The sequence below is a fragment of the Seriola lalandi genome, unplaced genomic scaffold (assembly GCF_002814215.2).
Source record: "Seriola lalandi dorsalis isolate HSWRI2012SDOR001 ecotype SW California unplaced genomic scaffold, Sedor1 jcf7180002054431, whole genome shotgun sequence".
Lineage (NCBI taxonomy): Eukaryota > Metazoa > Chordata > Actinopteri > Carangiformes > Carangidae > Seriola > Seriola lalandi.
The window spans coordinates 370,965-391,477 of NW_019524984.1; the positions used below are offsets into that span (position 1 = coordinate 370,965).

At 40.0% G+C, this 20,513-nt stretch overlaps 2 protein-coding genes across 7 annotated transcripts; one reads left to right on the forward strand and one right to left on the reverse strand.

Annotated features, from left to right (window-relative positions):
• Positions 1–715: 715 nt before the first annotated feature.
• znf362a (zinc finger protein 362a) lies at positions 716–11,808 on the reverse strand. 4 transcript variants are annotated; one of them, XM_023410730.2, is made up of 9 exons: positions 11,641–11,808; positions 8,032–8,095; positions 6,631–6,838; positions 6,235–6,360; positions 5,116–5,443; positions 3,778–4,002; positions 2,421–2,499; positions 2,142–2,300; positions 716–2,019 (listed from the first exon to the last, which is right to left on the reverse strand). In XM_023410730.2, exons 2-9 carry the CDS (start codon positions 8,092–8,094, stop codon positions 1,900–1,902), a joined length of 1,308 nt encoding a protein of 435 aa, XP_023266498.1. In that variant the 5' UTR covers position 8,095; positions 11,641–11,808; the 3' UTR covers positions 716–1,899. The 4 variants fall into 4 exon arrangements, with proteins under 4 accessions (XP_023266498.1, XP_023266496.1, XP_023266497.1 ...); XM_023410728.2 differs by having other exon boundaries at positions 6,631–6,871; XM_023410729.2 differs by lacking the exon at positions 11,641–11,808 and adding an exon at positions 10,954–11,597 and having other exon boundaries at positions 6,631–6,871.
• LOC111658265 (uncharacterized) lies at positions 8,935–20,014 on the forward strand. 3 transcript variants are annotated; one of them, XM_023410731.2, is made up of 4 exons: positions 8,935–9,069; positions 14,588–14,758; positions 15,355–15,504; positions 16,600–20,014. In XM_023410731.2, the coding sequence occupies exons 3-4, from the start codon at positions 15,357–15,359 to the stop codon at positions 17,724–17,726; spliced, it is 1,275 nt and encodes a 424-aa protein (XP_023266499.1). In that variant the 5' UTR covers positions 8,935–9,069; positions 14,588–14,758; positions 15,355–15,356; the 3' UTR covers positions 17,727–20,014. The 3 variants fall into 3 exon arrangements, with proteins under 3 accessions (XP_023266499.1, XP_087031374.1, XP_087031375.1); XM_087175248.1 differs by lacking the exon at positions 8,935–9,069 and having other exon boundaries at positions 14,437–14,758; XM_087175249.1 differs by lacking the exons at positions 8,935–9,069; positions 14,588–14,758 and adding an exon at positions 14,793–15,200.
• The last annotated feature ends 499 nt before the right edge of the window (positions 20,015–20,513 follow it).

Consider the following 20,513-nt stretch of genomic DNA (forward strand, 5'->3'; position numbering starts at 1 on the left):
CAGGATGAAAGAACGAAGGCCATTAAACATACAGTATATCCAATCCAACAGGGGTTTTATTCTCAGATAATTATTTCGAACATGAAAAAAAAGGAAGACACACATGGCCAGTGGGGTTTTGAAACAACAATAAAGTATAAAGATTAAAATAGTCTAATTATGTACGTATTAAAGAAATAAGTATAATGAGGGTTCTCTGAGACTTACATACAAATTACAAGAACTAAAGAGCAGCAAACTTCTCTTACCAGAACCTGCCGCCCCAGGTGAAGGCGAAAAAGAATGAAAAGGTAGAGGAGTGGAGGTATTAAAAGGAGTCGAGTGGAGTTAAGCCCTTAAATAATGTTCGTTTTTAGCTCGTTCTTTTCTGAAGCCAACTGAAACATTATCCTCATCTGTCTCAATGCTTGATGGTCACAAGTGCCATCACGTCCACAGCTTTGAATCACATTTCCCTATAAACACAGATTCATGGGTAACTGTATACTTCTGTGTGGAGTGAAAAGAGAAACTCAACCCCTGCGGCGCTGTGAAAAGGTGTTGGCTAAGGATCTATAGGATCTGACATTTTCTCAATGTATTAGTAATTAACAACAATCAGTGGTTTCTTCCACTTCCACTTTAGCATGATAGTCAACACGTGACAATGTTTACCAAGATTATTTTTTCACAAGCTTGGACTTGTTTATGCGGAGTCAGGAAAACTGAAAGAACGTAATTATATAATTATTTATTATAAAACAGGCTGACAGTTATTATAGTTTATTTACAGTGTATATCATGCTATGACGTAAAAGGAAAATGTAAAGTGATAAAAACAACTAAGTGGATCCTAGAGTTGTAACAAAGTTAAGGCTTAAATGCATACAAAATGGAAAAGTGTTCATTCATGAAACAATAGAAAAATGAATATTCAAATCGAATTGATGCTTCAATTACACATTATATCTGAAAAACCAACAGAGGAACCTCATTATTAATGTTTTTCAGGAAAAAACAAACACATATGTCTGTGTGGCAGCAGCAGAGTGGTGGTGTAACGTTTCAGTCACATTATGACTACATTTATTTATTTACGCACCCAATGAAATACAAAGTAGACAAAAATGTACCATAAGTGCATCATTCATTGTGATGAATTTGGCATATAAATTGTTACATATTCGACCAATTGTTATATATTTGACCATATTGACCAGATGAAACTGAATACTTGTGTTTGCCTTGAGCATATTTTTATAATGCTGCAGAATATATCTGTAATTAAAAAAAAAAAACCCATCCATATGTGTCACACATCCTGGTCAAGGTGATGTTGGCAGCAGGGTGGAAATTAAAGAGGTTAACACATTGATGTATGTGTGCATTATGGCCACATGGTTGGTGAAACATTTCAAACACTGACATAAGAAGTGGCACAATATACATGAATACACATCATATAAGCATTCACCTTTATGTTCAGTTGGCCACCCGGCTAACGGAAGACTATTTCTGATCTAAATATATATTTTTTTTTGCAAAGACTTCATTAAAGAAAGTAAAGGACCATATAAAAAAGACAAAGTAATCTGTTATAACGCAGAAAGTTTAAAAAGATTCTCCATGTAGCTGCCTAGAGCAATACCTTTTTTCTGTCACATAGAAAAAGAAATTTTAGGCCTGTCATTTCCGGGCCTGAAAGTGCTGAGAAATCATCTTTGGATGTCCCCGATAATACTATCTGGTCAGCAAGAAAGGAAAGGAGGATATTCTCATCAAAAGAGCACCTCTTCACAAGATACGAGAACAATCTGGCACATTTTTGGAACCCACTTGTGGGTTCAAAGTCCATCAGAGGGACGCGGAAATATCACAGGAAATGTCTGTGACGGGAGGGGAAGGAGACGGGTCAGGAGCTCAGATGAGGGAGATCCGTATAGGGAGGGTGGGTGACTCTGTCCTGTGATGAGGGGAATGATGGGATACCACATGTTCCACCACTGTGTGCTTAGCCAGGTGCTTCATAAGGTATGTCTCCTGGCAAAAAAACACCCAAAACAAAACAAACAAACATACAGGAGATAAACAACACTTTTAGATGTCACTGCTGCAGTAAATTCAGATTTTAGAATTGAACTAAATATGGATTTCCAACTCACTGAGGTGTAGGCCCTGCCGCACATGCTGCAGCAGTAGGCCTTGGCATTTTTGATGGCGTGTGCAGACAGGTGGATCTGCAGCGAGGCGGAGTCTGAATAGGCACGGTAACAGTTGGAACATTTGAAGGGTTTGTCTTTGTTGTGCTGCCTCTGGTGAGACTTGAGCAAGTACGATAAAACATACAGAAGCTTAGTCACCTTATTGTTGCATTATCGCATTATCTGTCACAAATGAATTCAAGCAGTGAATGATTGAGGAGAGAAGAAATTAATGTTTACCTGCAGATTAGATAGCTGTGTAAAAGCTTTTTCACATCCTGGATGCGAGCATTTATACGGCCGGTCACCTGTGTGGATTCTGATGCAGGAAAAATGAAACAAACGTGAGACAAATGAAACGCTTTTTTTTTTAAAGACAGACAGGAAGTTTTAAAGACACAAATTCTCAAAAGAAACCAAAATAAATCTCTCACCTCTTCCTTAAATTCAGAGTTAAAGACTAAACATGGTGGAGGTTTGTTTCCAGTGTAACATGTAGGTGAAACTGTCCTTGTCTTTACACAGTGACATGTGCCCATAGCAACAAAAGCTGCTGGCATGCAAGGAGTAAAATAGGGCCCTTCTACATCTGAACACTGTGCGCGCTTCTCCTCAACACATCAGACTGGACACAACAACCTGAAGCATCAGTTCCCACTGTCACAACAAGTTAACGTTGTTTTACAGGGTCAGTTCACCCAAAGTACAAAAAAAATATACCAAGCTCAAGTTTACAGTATATTACTTCTGGTGGTACTGAGCAGGGGATTTTGATTTTATTTGTCCACGTTTTGATTTATCATTTCTGAGATTTCTGCCATTTCGCTTGCCATGCTAATACCATTATCCTGTTTTCTTCTTTTTTTTTATCTAAAGGATAGGGTCACATTTTTTCAAGTCTGTCTTAAAAGGTGCTCATATGAAAATCTACACTTCTCCTCAGAGGTTTATCTGAAGTTGCGGGGGAAGTGTCAGGAGTATTGCTTTGTAAAATCAAGTGAGTACCTCCCAATGTCTTTTTAGAAAGAAAATTCCCTCTCCTTGTGACTACTCTTCCACTTCAGCTTAAAGAGGAAATGTTATAATAAAAAGGCTGTATCGTTGGAAGATATCCCCTTGATTTCTCCAACTCAGACTCCTGGAGCCTTTAATTAGAGATAAACTGTTGAATATTCTTCAACAAAGTGAAGCCTATGGATTTTGTTCCTGATCTCTTCCATTGAAAGCATTTTAGCAAGGGATCTTTTAATAGAAATTATGTACAGGATGATCATCGCGCCAATTGTTTCACTGTTCGCATGGTCACCTGACTATTATATAAAGAAACAAACAAACCTATCCTTTAAACACTGTATCACACAACAGGTAACCTAATCTAATTCATTTTATCATCATTATTATATCACATGAAAGTGACCTGACTAAAATCATATTCCACAACAGATCAATATTTGTATGCTGATTAGGAAACTATTGCATGGAACTTTTTTATTAAGGTGGGATTTCTGGGGCAAAACAGAGTATATTTAATAATAGATACCAATAAAATCCCAAACTCCATTGTCACAAACATGATGACATGATTGAAACGTCAGACCTGGTGTGCTGCTGGAGGTGGGACAGCTGGCGAAAAGATTTCTCACAGTAGGAACAGCGGTAAGGTTTGACGCCCAGGTGTATGCGCAGGTGCTGGGCCAGGTAGGATGCGTTCGCAAAGGTCTTAGTGCAGTGAGGACACTTGTGAGCCTTCGCCTCTGTGTGCGTTTTAGAGTGAATCTGCATGTCTGACTTGGAGAAGAAAGTCAGCGGACACACTTTACACCTGCATCAAGAAAACAGTGACACAGATAGAAGACACACATGAAGAAAATGCACAAGAGAGACAAGCAGATGCACAGAACAAATGGTGCCTGTACAATATCTTTCATGTTGCTGAATTGCAGATTTATCCTGACTCTTGTCTTGCTTCACTTTTTAGAGGTTTGTGTTTGCTTCCTCGTTGCACATTTGTTTGTTTACAGAAATTTTTGAAATTGTAACGGTGTAATTTTGTTGAAACACTTCGTATAGATTGAGATTAAGAGATGAAGTCATAAACATCCCAACCGACAGTTCTCATCCTTCATTTCCTCCATATGAAATGTTGAACTCTGGCTGGCAACCAAACAGCCTATATTAATAAGCCGTTTGTAGGAAGTTATCAATATTTCACTAGTGTACTGTGTTATACAGTTCTCCAATGTGTGGTGGAAATTCTTGTGAGCTGAAGAAAAGGAGTTCATCAGAAGTTCAGATGGCTCATACAGGAGTGTTTATTGATAACTTGATGCGCACCAAGGAGAAATAGATGAGTCAGTAAGTGAATCAGAGTAATGTCACACCAATTCCTGAAGATGTCTTCTCCTACAGGGCGTATATTCCTACGTGCATGGTTACGACACGTTTTCATACCATACCCAAATAAGGCTATTCTGTAGTTTTTACCTATATGTGTGAATCAATTAAACCTGGTCATCGTCACATGTCTGGCCTGACTGATAACTGTGTCTTGCCTTTTGCCTTTCTTCCAACGCATCCCTTGTCTGTGATTACTATGGGCAGTTTTCTCTAAGTCATACATTTCTGTGCATCCTTATCTATGAGACATTGGTTTCCATAGCTACGAAGGCTTAAGGTGGCTCCAATGTTTTTGGTAGCTCTTACTGTATGTGTTGGTGAATCAAAGACGATTTTTCCAGTCCGGTGGATATTAAGTTGTATTCTATGCAGTTGATTCTATATTGCTGATTGAAACACTAGTTTTGTCAAGCAATGTAGTTCCGCCTCTCTAGGAGTACAGAGGAAGATTTGAAACCTAACCATCTGAAAACAATCTTGAGCCATGAGCCAGAGGAACGGAGGTGAGAGCATCTGCATAAAAAACAACCTATTTTACCTGTAGGTTTTTCCCTCTTTGGCAGTGATGGTAACACAGGACTGGTCATTGCCTGAGGCTAGGATCGGGTAGGGCACCACCAACAATGAAGACCCATTCTCTGCTTTGATCTTCTTACGGCCTCGTTCATCCTTTGGAGGAGGCCCAAGGAGTCCCACAAAACCCCCGCTGTTCTTGCCAGGCTCCATCCCGTGGCCGCAGGCTAACCCTGAGATGATGTGAGGGGTGGGAGCTCCGCCCAGCCGACTGTGGTTGCTCGAGGTGGGCGTGGTGGGAGTGATGATCTCTGAGGTGTTGAGGTTGCCTGTTCTGGATGCCAGCGCCACACCTGATGGGTGTGATGTGAAGAGAAGGACATGAGGGAAATAAGTTATCATCGAGGGGTTACATACAAATACATCACACTGAAAGTATAAAAATAATGAATATGAATCATGGAGAAGATAATATTGAATTAATCTTTATTTACTGTACTGTACTGTAACAATCAGAAACCTGGATACTGTATGATCTTGTATAACCAGGTTTCTCACTTTCGTTAAGGCCAGATCTGAAGTTCTGTTATTCAGGCCCCCACCCCTTGAAAATTAATCTTGGTAAGCTGTCCCACCGATGTCGAGCACACTGCCCACAATTTAGATGAGATTTTTTGACTCTGAGCTTATTCAAGTTTCAACATCCAAAATATGAAGGTAGTGAAAGGATGCTTCCACCAACTTATAAATACTGCAAAAGTTAAACACCTTTTTTTTTATCTCGAGCAGACTGCGTCTGGATTACTGTAACTCTCTGTGCTCGGAGACTTCCAGGGGAGGGAGTTTGAGGTTTGAGGGCACAGCAGTTGGGTATCTGTGATCATGTGACACAGGTTTAAATCTGTCCTAAACCATACTATCCACAACCCACCCCCAGACCCACCTTTGTAGCAAGTTTGTTCAGTAATTTTAAAGGTAAAGCCATTTTACATTAAATGTTCATGTTATTCATTCAAAGATAAACCAAAATTCTCTGGTCCTGGTAATGAAGAAAAGCCCAACCCTGCTGATCTGAGTAGGACAACAGACTTTGTTTCTTTGTTTGCAACAACAGGAAGTATCACACTGAGAGCTGTGTGGTTACCTGAGACGTGGTTTGTCCTGGAGGGATGATCTATGAGTTGACGCAAATGCCAGTCTTCCCATAATCCTCTGGCTTTTATAGCTGCCTTATCATCCAGATTCAAGTTTACGTCCCCCAGAATACGACCTGGTAAAGATGCAAAAAAAAAAAAAAACAACCAAAAACAAATCTATATATTATAAAATAAAAATACACCATATACTTTACATCTGACAGTTGGTGTTAAGATTTGACAAAATATTTTTACAATAAACAACCATTTAGCACTGACAGCTTTGTCTTTGTCTCACCAATATAGACAATCCACACAGTTTAAACAATAAACATAACACAATAAAAATAATAAAGACCACAAACGTCACAAATCATCTGCAAGCGTGGACAGAGCGGGAGTACCTGTGACGGAGCTGGAGGCGGGGCGGGCGTGCAGGGCGATATCAGGCTGAGATGAGCTGTGGCTGTGGAGAACTTGCATCTGCTGGGCTTTGGACATCCCGTGCAGGCCGCTTTCTACCTGACTCGGGGGAGCCAGTAAGGGCTGTTGGGAAGGGGCTGAGGCGGCGGGCAGATGCGGCGGTCTGATCTTCTCCGCCATCAGCTGCTCCTTGATTTTATTGATCAAGACTAGGTTATCCAGCTGACAGCCAGGAAACGACATTTGTGACAAGAGAACAGCCATCATCAGTTCAGTCAGTGTCGGTTTATGACGCGATGGTTCCCTCTAATGGCTGACGTGTGACATTGTAACTAAAGCCTAACCTGAACGTCAATGAGGAGCTGACAAGTATTACACCAGTGGTTCCCGACCTTTTTGGTTTGTTTGACGCTTTAAAATGAAAAATCAGGTGTATGATTTATTTGAGGGATTTCTCACAGCGGAGGAGATGTTCAAGCCTGAAGACACACGATACATTATTTCATTAATCAAAGAAAAAAAAATTAGAGAAAGACAAATTTGTGTGAGAGATCCTTTTACTGTAGGCCTATCTCTTAAAATCATGTAGGAACCGTTCTGATTTATCTTGGGACCGCTTGATGGGTTCTTATTCCCCAGGTAGGGAACCACTGTATTAAAGGAAGTCTGCTTATTTGCTTTCTTGGTGAGAGTTAGATGAGAAGATTGACACCACTTTCACATCAGTATTCTAATTATTGTGCCAGCAGCTAATTTGCTTAGCTTAGCATAAAGTTTGGAAACAGGCCAGGACACATATACCCTGGCTCTGTCCAAAAGGTAAGAAAATCTAACTACTAACACCTCTAAAGGTCACAAATTAACATATTGTACATTGTCTCATTTGTACAAAAACCAAAGCGTGAAAACAACACATTGTAGTGTTACAGGTAGATGTGTCCGGGACTATTTCTTGGTTACTGCTCCCAACACATAACCCCTTGTAAAACAGCAAATTTGCGTTTTTACATATCAGATTCAGTATAGATTTAAAAAACAAGATGTAATGTGTTAATTAATATATAATAGCAGGGAGTTTTTATTTACCAGCCAGGCTAGCTGTTTCCAGTCTTTGTGCTAAGCTAAGCTAAGCTAAGTGTCTGCCGGCTGTAGCTTCACATTCAGCAGACAGACATGAGAGTGGTATCAATCTACTCGATAAACTCTGGGGCAGAATGCTAATGAGCGTATTTCCCAAAATGTTGAACTATTCCTATAGAGACTACATCATTTAAAATCATATATAAAAAAAAATACAATAAACCTTTACACACACAATGCAGTGATTTTGCCGCTTAGTGTTAATATGTTCAGAAATAAGTGTGGATACCAGCATCACTCACCTGGCCAGGCATCGCAGGAGGTGGAGGCCAGAAATAGGCATTATTAAAGCGAGGTTCAGCCATCCTGAAATGAAGACACAAGAATCATAAACAAAACAAGGGCATGACTCCATCAGTGAACAGACCTGCCAGTATATGTAGTGAGTACATAATTGCAGTCAAACTTATTAGACAGTTGCTCCCCTTAAATAAAGAACGATGAGAGGAAAATTTGAAGTTTGTATAGAAGAAAATATATATTATTTTTTTAACTTCCTTTCCCTAGTAATCATCTTACGACCCCTCAGGTTTATTGTCCCTGGTTGGAAACCACTGTTGTAAAATATTCTTAAGAAATGTCCTATAAATTTATGTGTGGATTTATTGTCAGTGTAGAAAACAGGGGTTAAAAACTTGTGTCAGTAGCTCTCCACCCAGTCAGCAGCTGACTGTTTGATGTTATAATTTGAGATAACTAGTCCCAGTCTTGTGATAGTGTATTTTCAAAGACATTCTGTATTAGCTTTCCTCCTCTCTCAAAAGCACAAGAGCAGTCCTAGTGTCCTCTCTCTTTCTCCGAGCTTCGTCACAGACAACAGAGAGGATGTTTCTGAGTTGCCGCGGTGAGTGCCGTCAGCATGAAATATATATATTTTTTTAAAAAGGAGGATGTTTCATTGAGTGATACAGAGTCCAGCAGCTTTTTCTCAGGATTTCCAACCACAAGTCTGCACGATGGCCACGCTGCCCTAGAGATAGGCTCTCACGTGATTACAACAGCTAGTTAGGGAACTCTTCAAAATGGTTATCTGAGAAAACAGAAATGCTGAAAGTGATGTGGTCCAAATCCTAATCTGTGGCTGTCTGTCTCCTCCTCGGCACGTGGGGCCCTGCTGGTTAAGTAAGAGTCTGCTGGGAAATGGGAGAATAGTTGCACAGTCTCACCTCAGAGCACAGCAAGACCCGAATGACATAGACAGTCTCAAAAGCTGAGAGGTCAGTAATGAATGAACACTGAACAACTTAAATGAGGATGCTGCACAGAGGCAACACGTATTAGTAAGTGACACAGCAATTTTTTTCCTTATACATCTGTGGCTGTGACTGCAAAATAAGAGCATGATTCTCTTTTTAAATGAGAATACCTGATTTTCAGAAACTACAAGTAAGCACAATGTTTGATCCAATTGCTTTTCTAGACTGTTTGACAGAAACATTGAAATGTTTAAGGCAGAGAGAGAGAGAGAGAGAGAGAGAGAGAGCTGCTTGCTGTTACCGTTGTGATCTGAAGGCCTTTCTTTCCATAGCTTCTCTTTTCAACCCCGTATGAAGTTCTTTTTTTTTTTTTTTTAACATTTTGCATTGCGTGCTTTGGCACACTTCACCATTCCTAAGTCTGTTTGGCTTAGCGGAGGCATAACACAGTCCACGTCTGCGAGCCAACAGAAACAAAAACGATACGTCCAGGGGTACGAGCGTACAGTAAACCCCACAAAATATTTCTCTAATGATGCCGGTGGAGGATCAGGTTCACTTCCTGGAGGCTTGTTGCCTCTCGGGAGCGGGCTCAGGAGTTTGACTGCTGCGGGACATCTCTGTGTCACTGTTTAGAAGGACACACTTCACCAGGAAAATATTTATGACAGCAATGTGCTCTACATGACTATTGCTGTTCATTCATCCTGTTTGGTGATGTGTGTTATACAGAGTCCTTCCAATCAGCAGGTTCCTTATGCATACAGATGTCAGTCTAAACATCTAAACTGCATTACTTGTGCCACTTTTACCACCAGAGTTTTCTTCTTCTTTTTTTCTTTTTTTTTTTATATACAAATGCAGCTAAGTTTCAATAAGGCTTAAATATTTTTTACCAGCAAACGGTTGCTCAGGTTGACTTATTTTTGATGCAGGTGCATCAGAGAGGAGCTCAATATCTCAGCTCTTTATGGCTGCAAGTAATTATTGCCATTAATTGTTGTCGTATTACTTTGTTGACTGATTGATCACTTGTTTTGTCTATAAAATGCTTATGATAGTTCTCCAGAGCCCGAGGTGACACATTCATATTGCTTGTTTTATCCAACTAGCAGCCTCAAAAGACCTCAGACATTCAGTTCACTAACATATGTGACAAAGAAAAGGCGGGAACCAACGTTTTTGCTTCATGCTTCATTCTGCTCATTAATCAGTTATCAGAATAAACAACTAATCATCTGAGTGCACCACTGTCTAATAAGCCACTCTTTAGAAAAGGTTTGTGAGTTGTCACTAATGAATTCAATAACCGTTTATAAATCGTTCAGTAAAGATTTAGAAGAACCATTTAAAATGACGATTTTGGGGGTGTCAAGTTGTGATAAATCTCTTTGACTGGTTACTATAAATGCAATCATTAACTTTTATAACTGGAGACTTGGTGGTTTATTAGAAAGTTCCCTGAACATTTATACATGAATTATTTCTGGATTATCACCAAATAGAGACCAGCCACATCCTGGAAACCCCATAGATCTTATTTATGGTTTATAACTAATCTATCAAGCAATAGGCCTAATAAATAATTTAATTAATAATCATTGATAAATCCATTAGTTACAACTTATAAACCCTTATAAAGGGCATCAGAAAGTGGTCCAGATGTAATATTAGATCGGTTTAGGCTACATGCTGTTAATTCTGTTGAAAGCGGTAATAATCCTACAGATGGTTAGCAGTTAGTGAGGGTCAAGTGTCACCACAGTGGTGTGCAGGTAGCACCTCCAATGCAAACACTTAAACATTTAAAAAAAATAAATAAAATAAATTCAATATAAAAAAAATAAAATAAAAAAAAACTGCATGTAAAAAAGAGAAAAGGGATAATTCCTGTGAGATCATCTCTGGAAGGAAATACTACTCCACCTTTCAAACAAAAGTTAGGGTTAACTTTTTACATCTTTGTACCTGCTGCGCTGGATTATTCCGCCGTTAAACACCAAAACAAGCAGGAGCTGATCTCTCAAATCTTAACGTGAGCAGTTTTAAACGAGAACATCTCCACAAAGGAGCGATCCTGCTGCTGCTGCTGCGCCTCGGTCTCTCCGCCGCCTCTCCCACATTCTCAGACAGTTTATTAAAAAATTTCAGACAAAAGGAAAACAAAAATGGCAGCCCTGTCTTATTTTTATAAGCACTGGACGCCATATTCTGCAGATCCGAATATTATAGGCAGATAATTCCCCAGATGTAATGAAACGCTTTCGCGACGCGCCTGGATGTGGCATATTTGCATTAAGCGTACGAATGATTGTTTACTTTGATTTGCAGGTTTGAATAGCCCGGCTTGAGGAGGAAAAAAAAAAGGCTGACACTTCCTACAACAATCACCATGCCTTTGCTGAATGCTCTGCAGCTACCGAGCCGTAAATTTCAAATGTCGACGTTAATACTGACGCGCAATGGAAGCTTTTATTCGCTCGAGAGGAGAAAAGAAATCAGTCTTTATCATATCTGCGCTGCAAATGCTCAGTTTTTAATTGCAACTTTTGCACGACTTGAATAGAAACGGTGGCGAAGCTACACGGGAGAGCTGTGTGTGAGAGAAAGGAGCAAAAAAACAGGCAGATAAATTGCATCGAGCGGCCAACATACCTGAACCAGCGAGAGAAGAAATATTTTATAAAGGATTAGTCTCTTCTTTCTGCTCGCTCTCAGTCGGACTTCAAACCTTCCGGGTCGCCTGCTGTTCACTTCTGGGTGCTGCAGGCGAGCAATTGTTCAGCGTAAAAACACTGAGATGAAACTGATTTTTAACCCATTTTCTGGGTTGTATTGTGGACGCTGGCTATTTTCTGGCAGTGACTGTGGTCGCCCCTGCGCCGCAGCGGTAGATAAAACTGTACACGTGCGTGGGAAGTTGATGGTCATAGATGGGTTTCCTGTCCAGTGACAGTTGTGCTGTTCATATATTATTGCATGTGTGAGGTTCACCTTCTCCTGAGCCTGTCATCGCCGACTGTAGTCTCATTTATATACACAGATAAGGATGTTATAGTTGTAATCAGAGAGACAGAGGTCCAGTATAAGTGTATCATAGTGACAGTGATTTGTTGCATCACAGGTGCTAATTCAAACTCTGTGTAGAAGCTGTCAGTCTGTCCCAGGTCACAGCGGTCATGCACAGTAAATATGAAGTGTAATCCTCTCAGTAGCAGCAGCAGCAGCAGGACAGGCTGCTAATATGTTCTGTGCTGAGCTCAGCAGGAGATGGCACTGCTGCCACAGCAGAGAGGTTCAGCTACTGGTGACCATGGTGCTTTACATCTGAAATTATGATGAATGACTCCTTTACATTTAACTGACCTTTCCTTAACCACACATGCTGCTCAGATTCTACCTTAAGGTCATGGCGGAGATCCCATCTAGACCATAAGAAACCCTGCTATTTTCTAATAAGCCACTCTTTAAAATGTTTGTAGTGACTTACAAACTTATGTGAATTTGTGAGGTCATAAGTAATAACAAATGAATCATTTACTGAAGTTATTATTTAGAAGCTATTAATAAGAAAAGAGGTTTGACTGGTGTTTGTCCATTGTGTTTGGTAACAATGCACTTTCGAATGTTGTGCTCGTGTAAATGTGGAGGACTGTAAACCAAAGGGATTATTCACAACTTGGCAACTTCAAACTTTTTCTTATAAAGTGCTTCTGATTAATGTAGCAGTAAACACTTTATTGACAATTAGTGATCCTGCTTCTTTTCATATTTTTTTTTTATAATCGTCTGCTACTAAATGTTCATTAGAAACGCAGCAACAAACTAAATGATCATACAGCTGAGACTTCACCTCTCTAAAACAGCTTCAATAAAAACAGAGCATTAGAACCTCCATGAAGGAGGATTTATTGCAGGATTGTTTCATATTTAGCCAGGTGTACCTAATAAACTGCCAACTGAGTGTCAAGTTGAACAGAAGATTGTGGACGGAGAACGACTGACGTGTCGTCTGTTTTTTCATCATCACATCTGGAATCATAAATGTATTGTTTATACTTTGAACAACAACAAAATTCGGTCTTGAATGTCAGTGCCCAACCCTGTACACATTGTTTCTTCATTACCTTAACGTTTGCTGTAAATGGTGCGTACACACACAAACACACACACACACACACAAATGCGCACACACACGCACACAAGCAAACACACACACACACACACACACACATTCAAATTTATGCTCATGTAAGCATAGCAAATGCAAAACTCCATAGGAACTCCACCTCATCGCTTTGACATGAGTCAGTCTGAGGATACAAAATGCAAAGTAGAATAATTAGAGATAAAGCACAGAGGGAGTGCAGAGCTCAGGAGACGTTTCAAACCTTGCTAGAGAACAATGCCTCTGTTTACAATTAAAAGTACACTACGATCCTCATACTGGCACTTCACTAACACCATGACCTGATTAAAATGTGATTAGATATCATTTTTCACAAATAGTTTTAGTTACAAGAAACCAAGCATCTCGTACAAATTGTTTAGGCTTTCAAACACCAGAGGAAAAAAATCTTGTTTTCAGTGTAGTTAATACTTTATTTAAACAGTTTTTTCACTGAGACCAAAACATCTTTTTCAGGAGAGACCTGTGTACAAGAAAAGAAAAAAAAACCCATTAAAAAGTAAATAAACATTGACACACAATTACAGTAACGTACACAACAGACAAACTATTTCAGTGACATTAAGAACACCTAAGTATAATCCAACTTAGTGCTCAGAGAAAATAGAAACATGAACATCTATAATTTTATGATAATTCAGTGATCTTCATGTGCTGAAGAAGACCATTTGATGTGATGAAAACCTCCGGAACAGCTACTAAATGGACCTTATGGTGAAACTGGTGCTCAACATGAAAATGAGATTTAACTCATATGTTTTTTTATTTTTTTATCCTACTCTATATGATAAGAGCAACTGCTTGAATATGAGCAACAGCTACACTCAAACTGCCCTGTGACCTGGTGTTATAAGTGATGTTTTTAGATGCAATGAGAGAACAGAGTTAATGAAGCAGTTTTCCCAGGACAGTCTTATAGATAAATATTGTACCAGTGGTTTAAAAGAACCATCACACCTGTCCAAACAGTGGCTACTAACTGGATACAAAAGCGATCACGATGATACAACACTTTAGGGTCTGAGGTTAAATACGAATGAGTCATATTTCTAAACCTAATATTAAACCTTTGCTGTATAGACTAAAGATTGAAATGAGTATGATAAAGTATATGTCAACTACTGTCTAATCTTTCCTTATTTTCTGTGAGCCTTGAAATAACATACAGTAGTTTGAGCAAGGTGGGTGTAACACAGAAATATTTTCACCTTGAAACATCTTCGACCCAGTAAATACACACACACACACACACACACACACACACACACACACACACACACACACACACACACACTATGACATTTACCTTCGAATCTCTCACTGTTAGTTATTCAGTTGTTAAACTGGTTTTCTTGTCCACACAAACAGTGCCACACCTTCTGAGACAAGTATGTTTCTCTCACCTCCAAACAGGCCAGGTGCAGGGAGCACAGGAGGGGGGAGGTGAGGGGAAGGAGGGAGGGTCATTACCCCCCTCCCCCCTCCCTCACCGAGAGGGCGGAGCAAAGGGGGGAGATGAAGAAAGCGGATGAAACATTTGAAGCTCATATTGACATGCTGCAGTGAAGGCTCCTGCGAGCACAGGTAAGAACTAATGAACTTCAAAGCAGTTTCTGTTCTAGACTGGATTTTTCTGTTACACATGGTTTGAATCCTCCACTATGACCATGTGATAGAGACAAAGGAAATATCTTTTACAGGTTGAACCAGCCTGACTGTATAGTACTGTAGAGGAGGTGGACATATTTACAGACTGGACATAGCAACAGAATCTGTGCACACAAGTCCGTTGCAAATTAGCATGTGTGCTCAACTTACTGAGAAGTTTAATGGCATTTATGGTGTTAAATATAATTGCTGAAATTCATTTAAATATAATGCACATTGACAGAGGACGACAGTTGAAATTCCTGAGTTTCCACATTTTTGTCTAGTCCAGGGTTCACTACTAATGTACACACTGAAATATTGATCCACAACCACGGGGCGGAAATATTCACTCGAAGTGGAACGATCTTGTAAAAATGTGAGTTTATAAAATGTAGAAACCACAGAAATATTTTTCATTGTTGGTATTGTCAGCAGAGTGTCTGGAATTCCTGAGATCCTCCGTCCTGAGGCAAAAAGAAAACCATGTTTTTCAATATGTTGACCTGTGTGTATTTGCTGTTTTGTTATAGACATGGATGGTGTGTTGGAGGGAGCGGCAGTGTTGTGTGTATTTAAACTGGTCTGTAGCGTTCTCTTCCTGCCCTCACTGACGGCCTCCTACAGCCCTGTCAGCTTCTGCTGCTGCTGCCTTTTGATCTTCACCGACTTCCTAGTCACAGGTGACTATCAAGATATGATCAGAGTGCTGGTCGCAACAGGGCTCTGATCCAGTAGCTTCCAATCTTTGTTAACTGATGCACCGTAGCGCTGTAGTCACCACCTGTCAAGTTAAAAAGGTCCACGTTTGAACAGTGTTGGAGGAAGTATTCCACCAGATCCTGTGTAAATGTAAATGTAGCAATACCACAAAAGAGATACTGTAAAAATACTTATATACTTTATATACTAGTACAAGTTCTGCATTCACAATTCTACTTGAGCTAAAGTACATAAGTATTACAGTAAAGTAAAGCAAAAAATGCCCCCTTTCAGATTGTTACATTATTTTAATCTCAAATTAGCGAGATAAAAATTTGTGCACCCAAGTTATTATCTTGTCCTGCAAGATGTTTTTCAGGAATTCAGGGTTGTTTTTTTTCTTAATTTTGTTGGGAGACACGTTCGCACTTTATGATTCTTATTAGTACATGGTGACCTCAATCCCAGCATAGCAGCACACCTCCAACCTGTGAAGGTTTAATTAACATAATAACCCAAAACACCTGTTTGGGTATAAGGGACCTTTAATTTATGATAATGTATCATATTTTATAAGTTGATTATATGTTTTGTAAAATCAAAGCACTTAGTAACTGTTGAATAAAAGTGGCGAGTCTTTCACTGTTCTTTTTCCAAGACTGTGTCTGAATGGATTTTAAATTGGATGTTATGTATCACTTTTCAATTATATTAAAGTGCATTTTGTTATGATATTATTTTTTTTATACAAATAAAATTACTTGCCAATTCGATGGACAGCAACAAAATGACTGCGACAAGTCATTTCACCAAATCTAGGCACTTCTAGTTGCAGCTTCTCAGTTGTGAGGATTTACTGGGTTTCTATGTCTTAAGCTGCTGCTGCTCTGATTTCTTCATTTTGTCTGTCTCTTATTCCCCCGACTTTGTAGTTGTGCAGTAATAAATAGCTGGACTACCCCCTTAATTTCTACTTTCTTAAATTAGCTGAGCTCCTCTACAGTCTGTCCATGCACCTAATCCAATCCCAGCAGAGACATCTAACTCACTGATGCATTGCTTTGTTTTTCCCACAGTTTTCCTAAGTTTCCTTTGTATCTTTGAGTCATGGCTGACTGAACTAACCACACTCGGTGATGTCATTGCCCTGCGCTTCCTGCTGTTTCTCAGCCACACATATGGTGCAGTCTTGCTCCTGATCACACCTCTGATTGCCGTGGAGACTCTGACCAGACTGCTGTGGCCTCACTTCGTCGTCACTCACAGGGCCGTGAGCCAAACAGTGGACTCTGTTGGAGAGCGTTGTTATATTGAGGGGGGAATCGCGGACGAGGAGGAGGACAGCAACAATCCAGACAAAGACAAAGACAAGGGGTTGTCTCACGTCGCCGGCTACCTCTGCTGCCTGTCGGTGTGGGTCGCCGTCGCCCTGAATGTCAGGTGGCGGTGGAAGCTGGAGGAAGACTGGGCTGCGGCCTGCTTGCACACAACCAACTCCCTCATCAGATGTTTGCCCAACCTGTTCAGCCCCATGCCCAGCGCAGTGAATCCCTGCTGGGGCATGGCCTTCCTCTCCCTTCTCCTGTTCCTCCTCACCACGAGCAGCGGAGCGAATAGACGACACCCTGCACATATGGGGGACACACACCAAGTGAAACATGGAGTTAACAACAACAGTTACAGTTGCTGGCAAGACCCAGTTGCAGACCACTCTGCAACCTCCAAACCTGTGAACCCTGGGATGTCGGTGTCAGAGCCAGCACAGTGTGTTGACCCAGAGAAAACAGAGAGCAGCTGCACTGTTCACAGAGCATATTCCTGGAACATTGTGCAGATGTCGGCGGATCACCATGGAGACTTTGTCCTCATCTCCCCCGGGTGTTTGTCTGCGGAGAGGGGAGGACAGGAGCACGAAAGGACAAAGAGAGGGATACCTCTGACATTTATCACGGAGGAACACGTGGACTCACAATACAGGAGCAAGCTTGGGTGGCGACAGTGGGGTTTTCCCTGCCTGGGGGTGAATGTAATGATAGGGTTCGTGGGTGTGCTCTCCATCTTTGTGCTCCCTCTGAACCTCAGTGTGAACATTCTTCTGATCAGGACTATAGAGACATTACTGGAGATGTGTGCCAGATCTTTAGTCGGAGCTTCAGCAAACACAAGCGACACATCTGCCTCCCTCAATGAAACATTTGTATAAAACCAAACTGGCTAGAGGCAAAAGTAGATGCTGATTGGAGGCGGGATCACTAGATTAATATTGCATGTGCAGAGGCAGCAGGTCTACCTGTCAACACTGGTTTGAATAGAGCATAAATAAGCATTTCTGAGCAGCTATTCACACTTGAGGAATAATATGTGGAAACTGCTGAAAGGTGCTGAGGAGGCAGGTTGAGGCGTGCTTTGTAGAAAGACACTAGACCTGACGGAAACAGATGGCTCGAAGGCCTTCTTTTACTATTCAGAGCCTTAAGATATGCAGCGGTTTGTCATTACACAATAGGTTACAGAATGATCCTCTCCAATTTAAACAGGACTAATCCAGGGGCAAACAGTGTTTTGAAAGTAATGATCTCATAATGATCATAAACCCTGAATAAGGCAATAAATAAATACTGAGTGACATGGGGGTGTACCACAGGTTTTTGTTTTCCTCCTTTGTAGTTTTGTCTCTGTTCTATAAAAGGACTGTACTGCTCCTCAGAAGTGGGAAGTAACTAAATACATTTACACAAGTAACACAATTTAGAGCTACTGAACTTTACTTGGGTACTTACATTTCATGCCACTTAACATGTCTGCTCCACTACATTTATCTGACAGCTATAGTGACTAGTTATTTTTCAGATTAGGCTTGCACTAAAAAACAGGATATGTTTATGAAATACAATATCTCTATTAAACCAGTGGTTCCCCCGCCTTTTTTGCTTGAGATAAATAAGCAGTGTCTGGGTGGGGCTCTCTGTCACATTTATGAGTTGTTAACAGTTTCACCAAACAGACATTTGTCCTTCTCAGATGGTTTCATTAAAATAATTGTTTGAGGCTTAAAGGGGGCAATTTATTCAATACTTCAGAAAGATTAGAGAAAAGTACAAACACAAACTTGTAAAGCAGAGCTAATCATCTCATAATCTCTTTTTCAGTCTTTAGTTCGTTAGGGAGACCTGTCCAATGGTCTGTTTGACCACTTAGCCTACCGTCTGGAAAAGAGCTGCAGAGCATCTGGGCCTAAATCCATTTATAAACAGATTTGTAACATTCACAACTACAGACTTGACGTATTGTTCAACTCATGATTTATTAAAATGTATCATTGCAGGGGACTGACTAACTTTTGCTAAAGGCTCATTAGAAATAAAGAAACTCAAGAACCTTTATTAATGTCATACTGACATGCGTAACTTGATAGCTTATAAGAAAGTGCAACACCTTCAGTACTTATTAATGGTTTACCAACATTTATAACTGCATCATTACTGAATAGAAACACACAAACATGTTATAGCCATGTAAAACACTCATGCAAGAGTTTAACTTACTCTTACTATCAACATTTCACATTGACTTATATTATTTTCCTGTGTATATTTGCGCTACTTTAAGTGCATGCATCTCAACAGTTACACACCTGCGGTTGTCAATGGTAATAATCAGTTTATAAATAGATTTTGGGCCAGATGCTCTACTTCTTTTTTTCCAAAAGGTGTGTGGTCAAATAGACCACTGGCGAAGTCTCCTGATGAACTACGGAGCTAAAAAGATGTGTTGTACCGAAGGAGGATTTTCCACAACTGGCAACCAAATAGTTGTTCTCATAAATGGGTTATAAATTACACAAAAAGCTGTAGTAGATTATTTTTTAACCATTAATAAAGCCATTTATCACAGTTTATAAACCCTTTATAAATGGTGCCTTACCCTATTTTGTTACCTTCAGACAGAGCCAGGATAGCTGTTTCCCACTCTCTCCAGTCTTTGTAATAATTCATGATAAACTAAGCTTGACAGCTGCTGGGCGAAGCTTTATATTTGCTGTACCGACACAAATTCAGTGGTATCAGTCTTATCATTTGACTCTCTGCACAAAGGGAAATAAGCGCCTTCTTTAAATCACAGGATCTATTTTAAAGGCTCCTACTGTTTCTAATGTAAGATGATACATGCAAATTCTACGTAGAGACACTGAAAGTAACTAAACAGGCAAAGGTACCGAGGTGCAGCGTTGCCAGATTTGACCGAGTTGCCCGGTCAGACTTGAATGTACCCAAACATTGTAAAAGTAGCCCAGTTTTCACTTTACAGTAGAGGGTTTTGTTTTGTTTTGTTTTGTTTAAATATGAGTACAGTAGTATTACAAGAAACAGGAAGTGTAATGTTGCTGTGGATTAAAAAAATAACACGCTGAATTCACCATTAGCGGTTCCTGTTTGCTATGAACTGTTGGATACTGTGAAAACAAGCATCAATAAATGAGAGAAAACTTTGCTTTGTTTCTCAGACAGGTTCTGGAGTTTTAAGGAGCATCTTTTTCCAATGATTTATAGGCCTGTTTATGAACGTTTATTTGTGATGGATATCGGAGCTAATAACATCGCTGCATTGTTTACGTCAAACTGGATCAAAAAATACGTGTATCATGTGTGTGTGTTCAGATTTGACAAATGTATGTCTAATTTTGGACACAAATTACAGCAAGCGGGCATTAAGGGTTTTAAAATAGTCTGTGTTACTTGCTACTGCTGCTGCTGCAACTGTTGATTATGATGATTACCAGCCAAACTACAATAACTAACTTCATGTTGTTTGTAGGTCACTGCCCCTTTCACCTCACACAGTATCTTTAACTCATGTCTCTCCCTCTAACCAAGTTTGAAAATGTGGAATAGAGCCGAGCTTTTAGCAGCCATAAACCACTCTAAAGGTACAAAATTAGCCAAAATTATAAAATCTCACCCAAATTAATTTTTGCCCACCCGATCAAAGA

Excerpts from the sequence above, each read along its gene's own strand:
- znf362a (XM_023410728.2), bottom strand. The coding sequence starts at position 8,094 with ATGGCTGAACCTCGCTTTAATAATGCCTATTTCTGGCCTCCACCTCCT. Across the intron at positions 6,361-6,630 it reads CGCCTCCAGCTCCGTCACAG|GTCGTATTCTGGGGGACGTA; the intron begins GTACTCCCGCTC and ends CATCTTTACCAG. Across the intron at positions 2,020-2,141 it reads GCGGCAGGGCCTACACCTCA|GAGACATACCTTATGAAGCA; the intron begins GTGAGTTGGAAA and ends TTTTTTTGCCAG.
- LOC111658265 (XM_023410731.2), top strand. The coding sequence starts at position 15,357 with ATGGATGGTGTGTTGGAGGGAGCGGCAGTGTTGTGTGTATTTAAACTG. Across the intron at positions 15,505-16,599 it reads CACCGACTTCCTAGTCACAG|TTTTCCTAAGTTTCCTTTGT; the intron begins GTGACTATCAAG and ends TTTTTCCCACAG.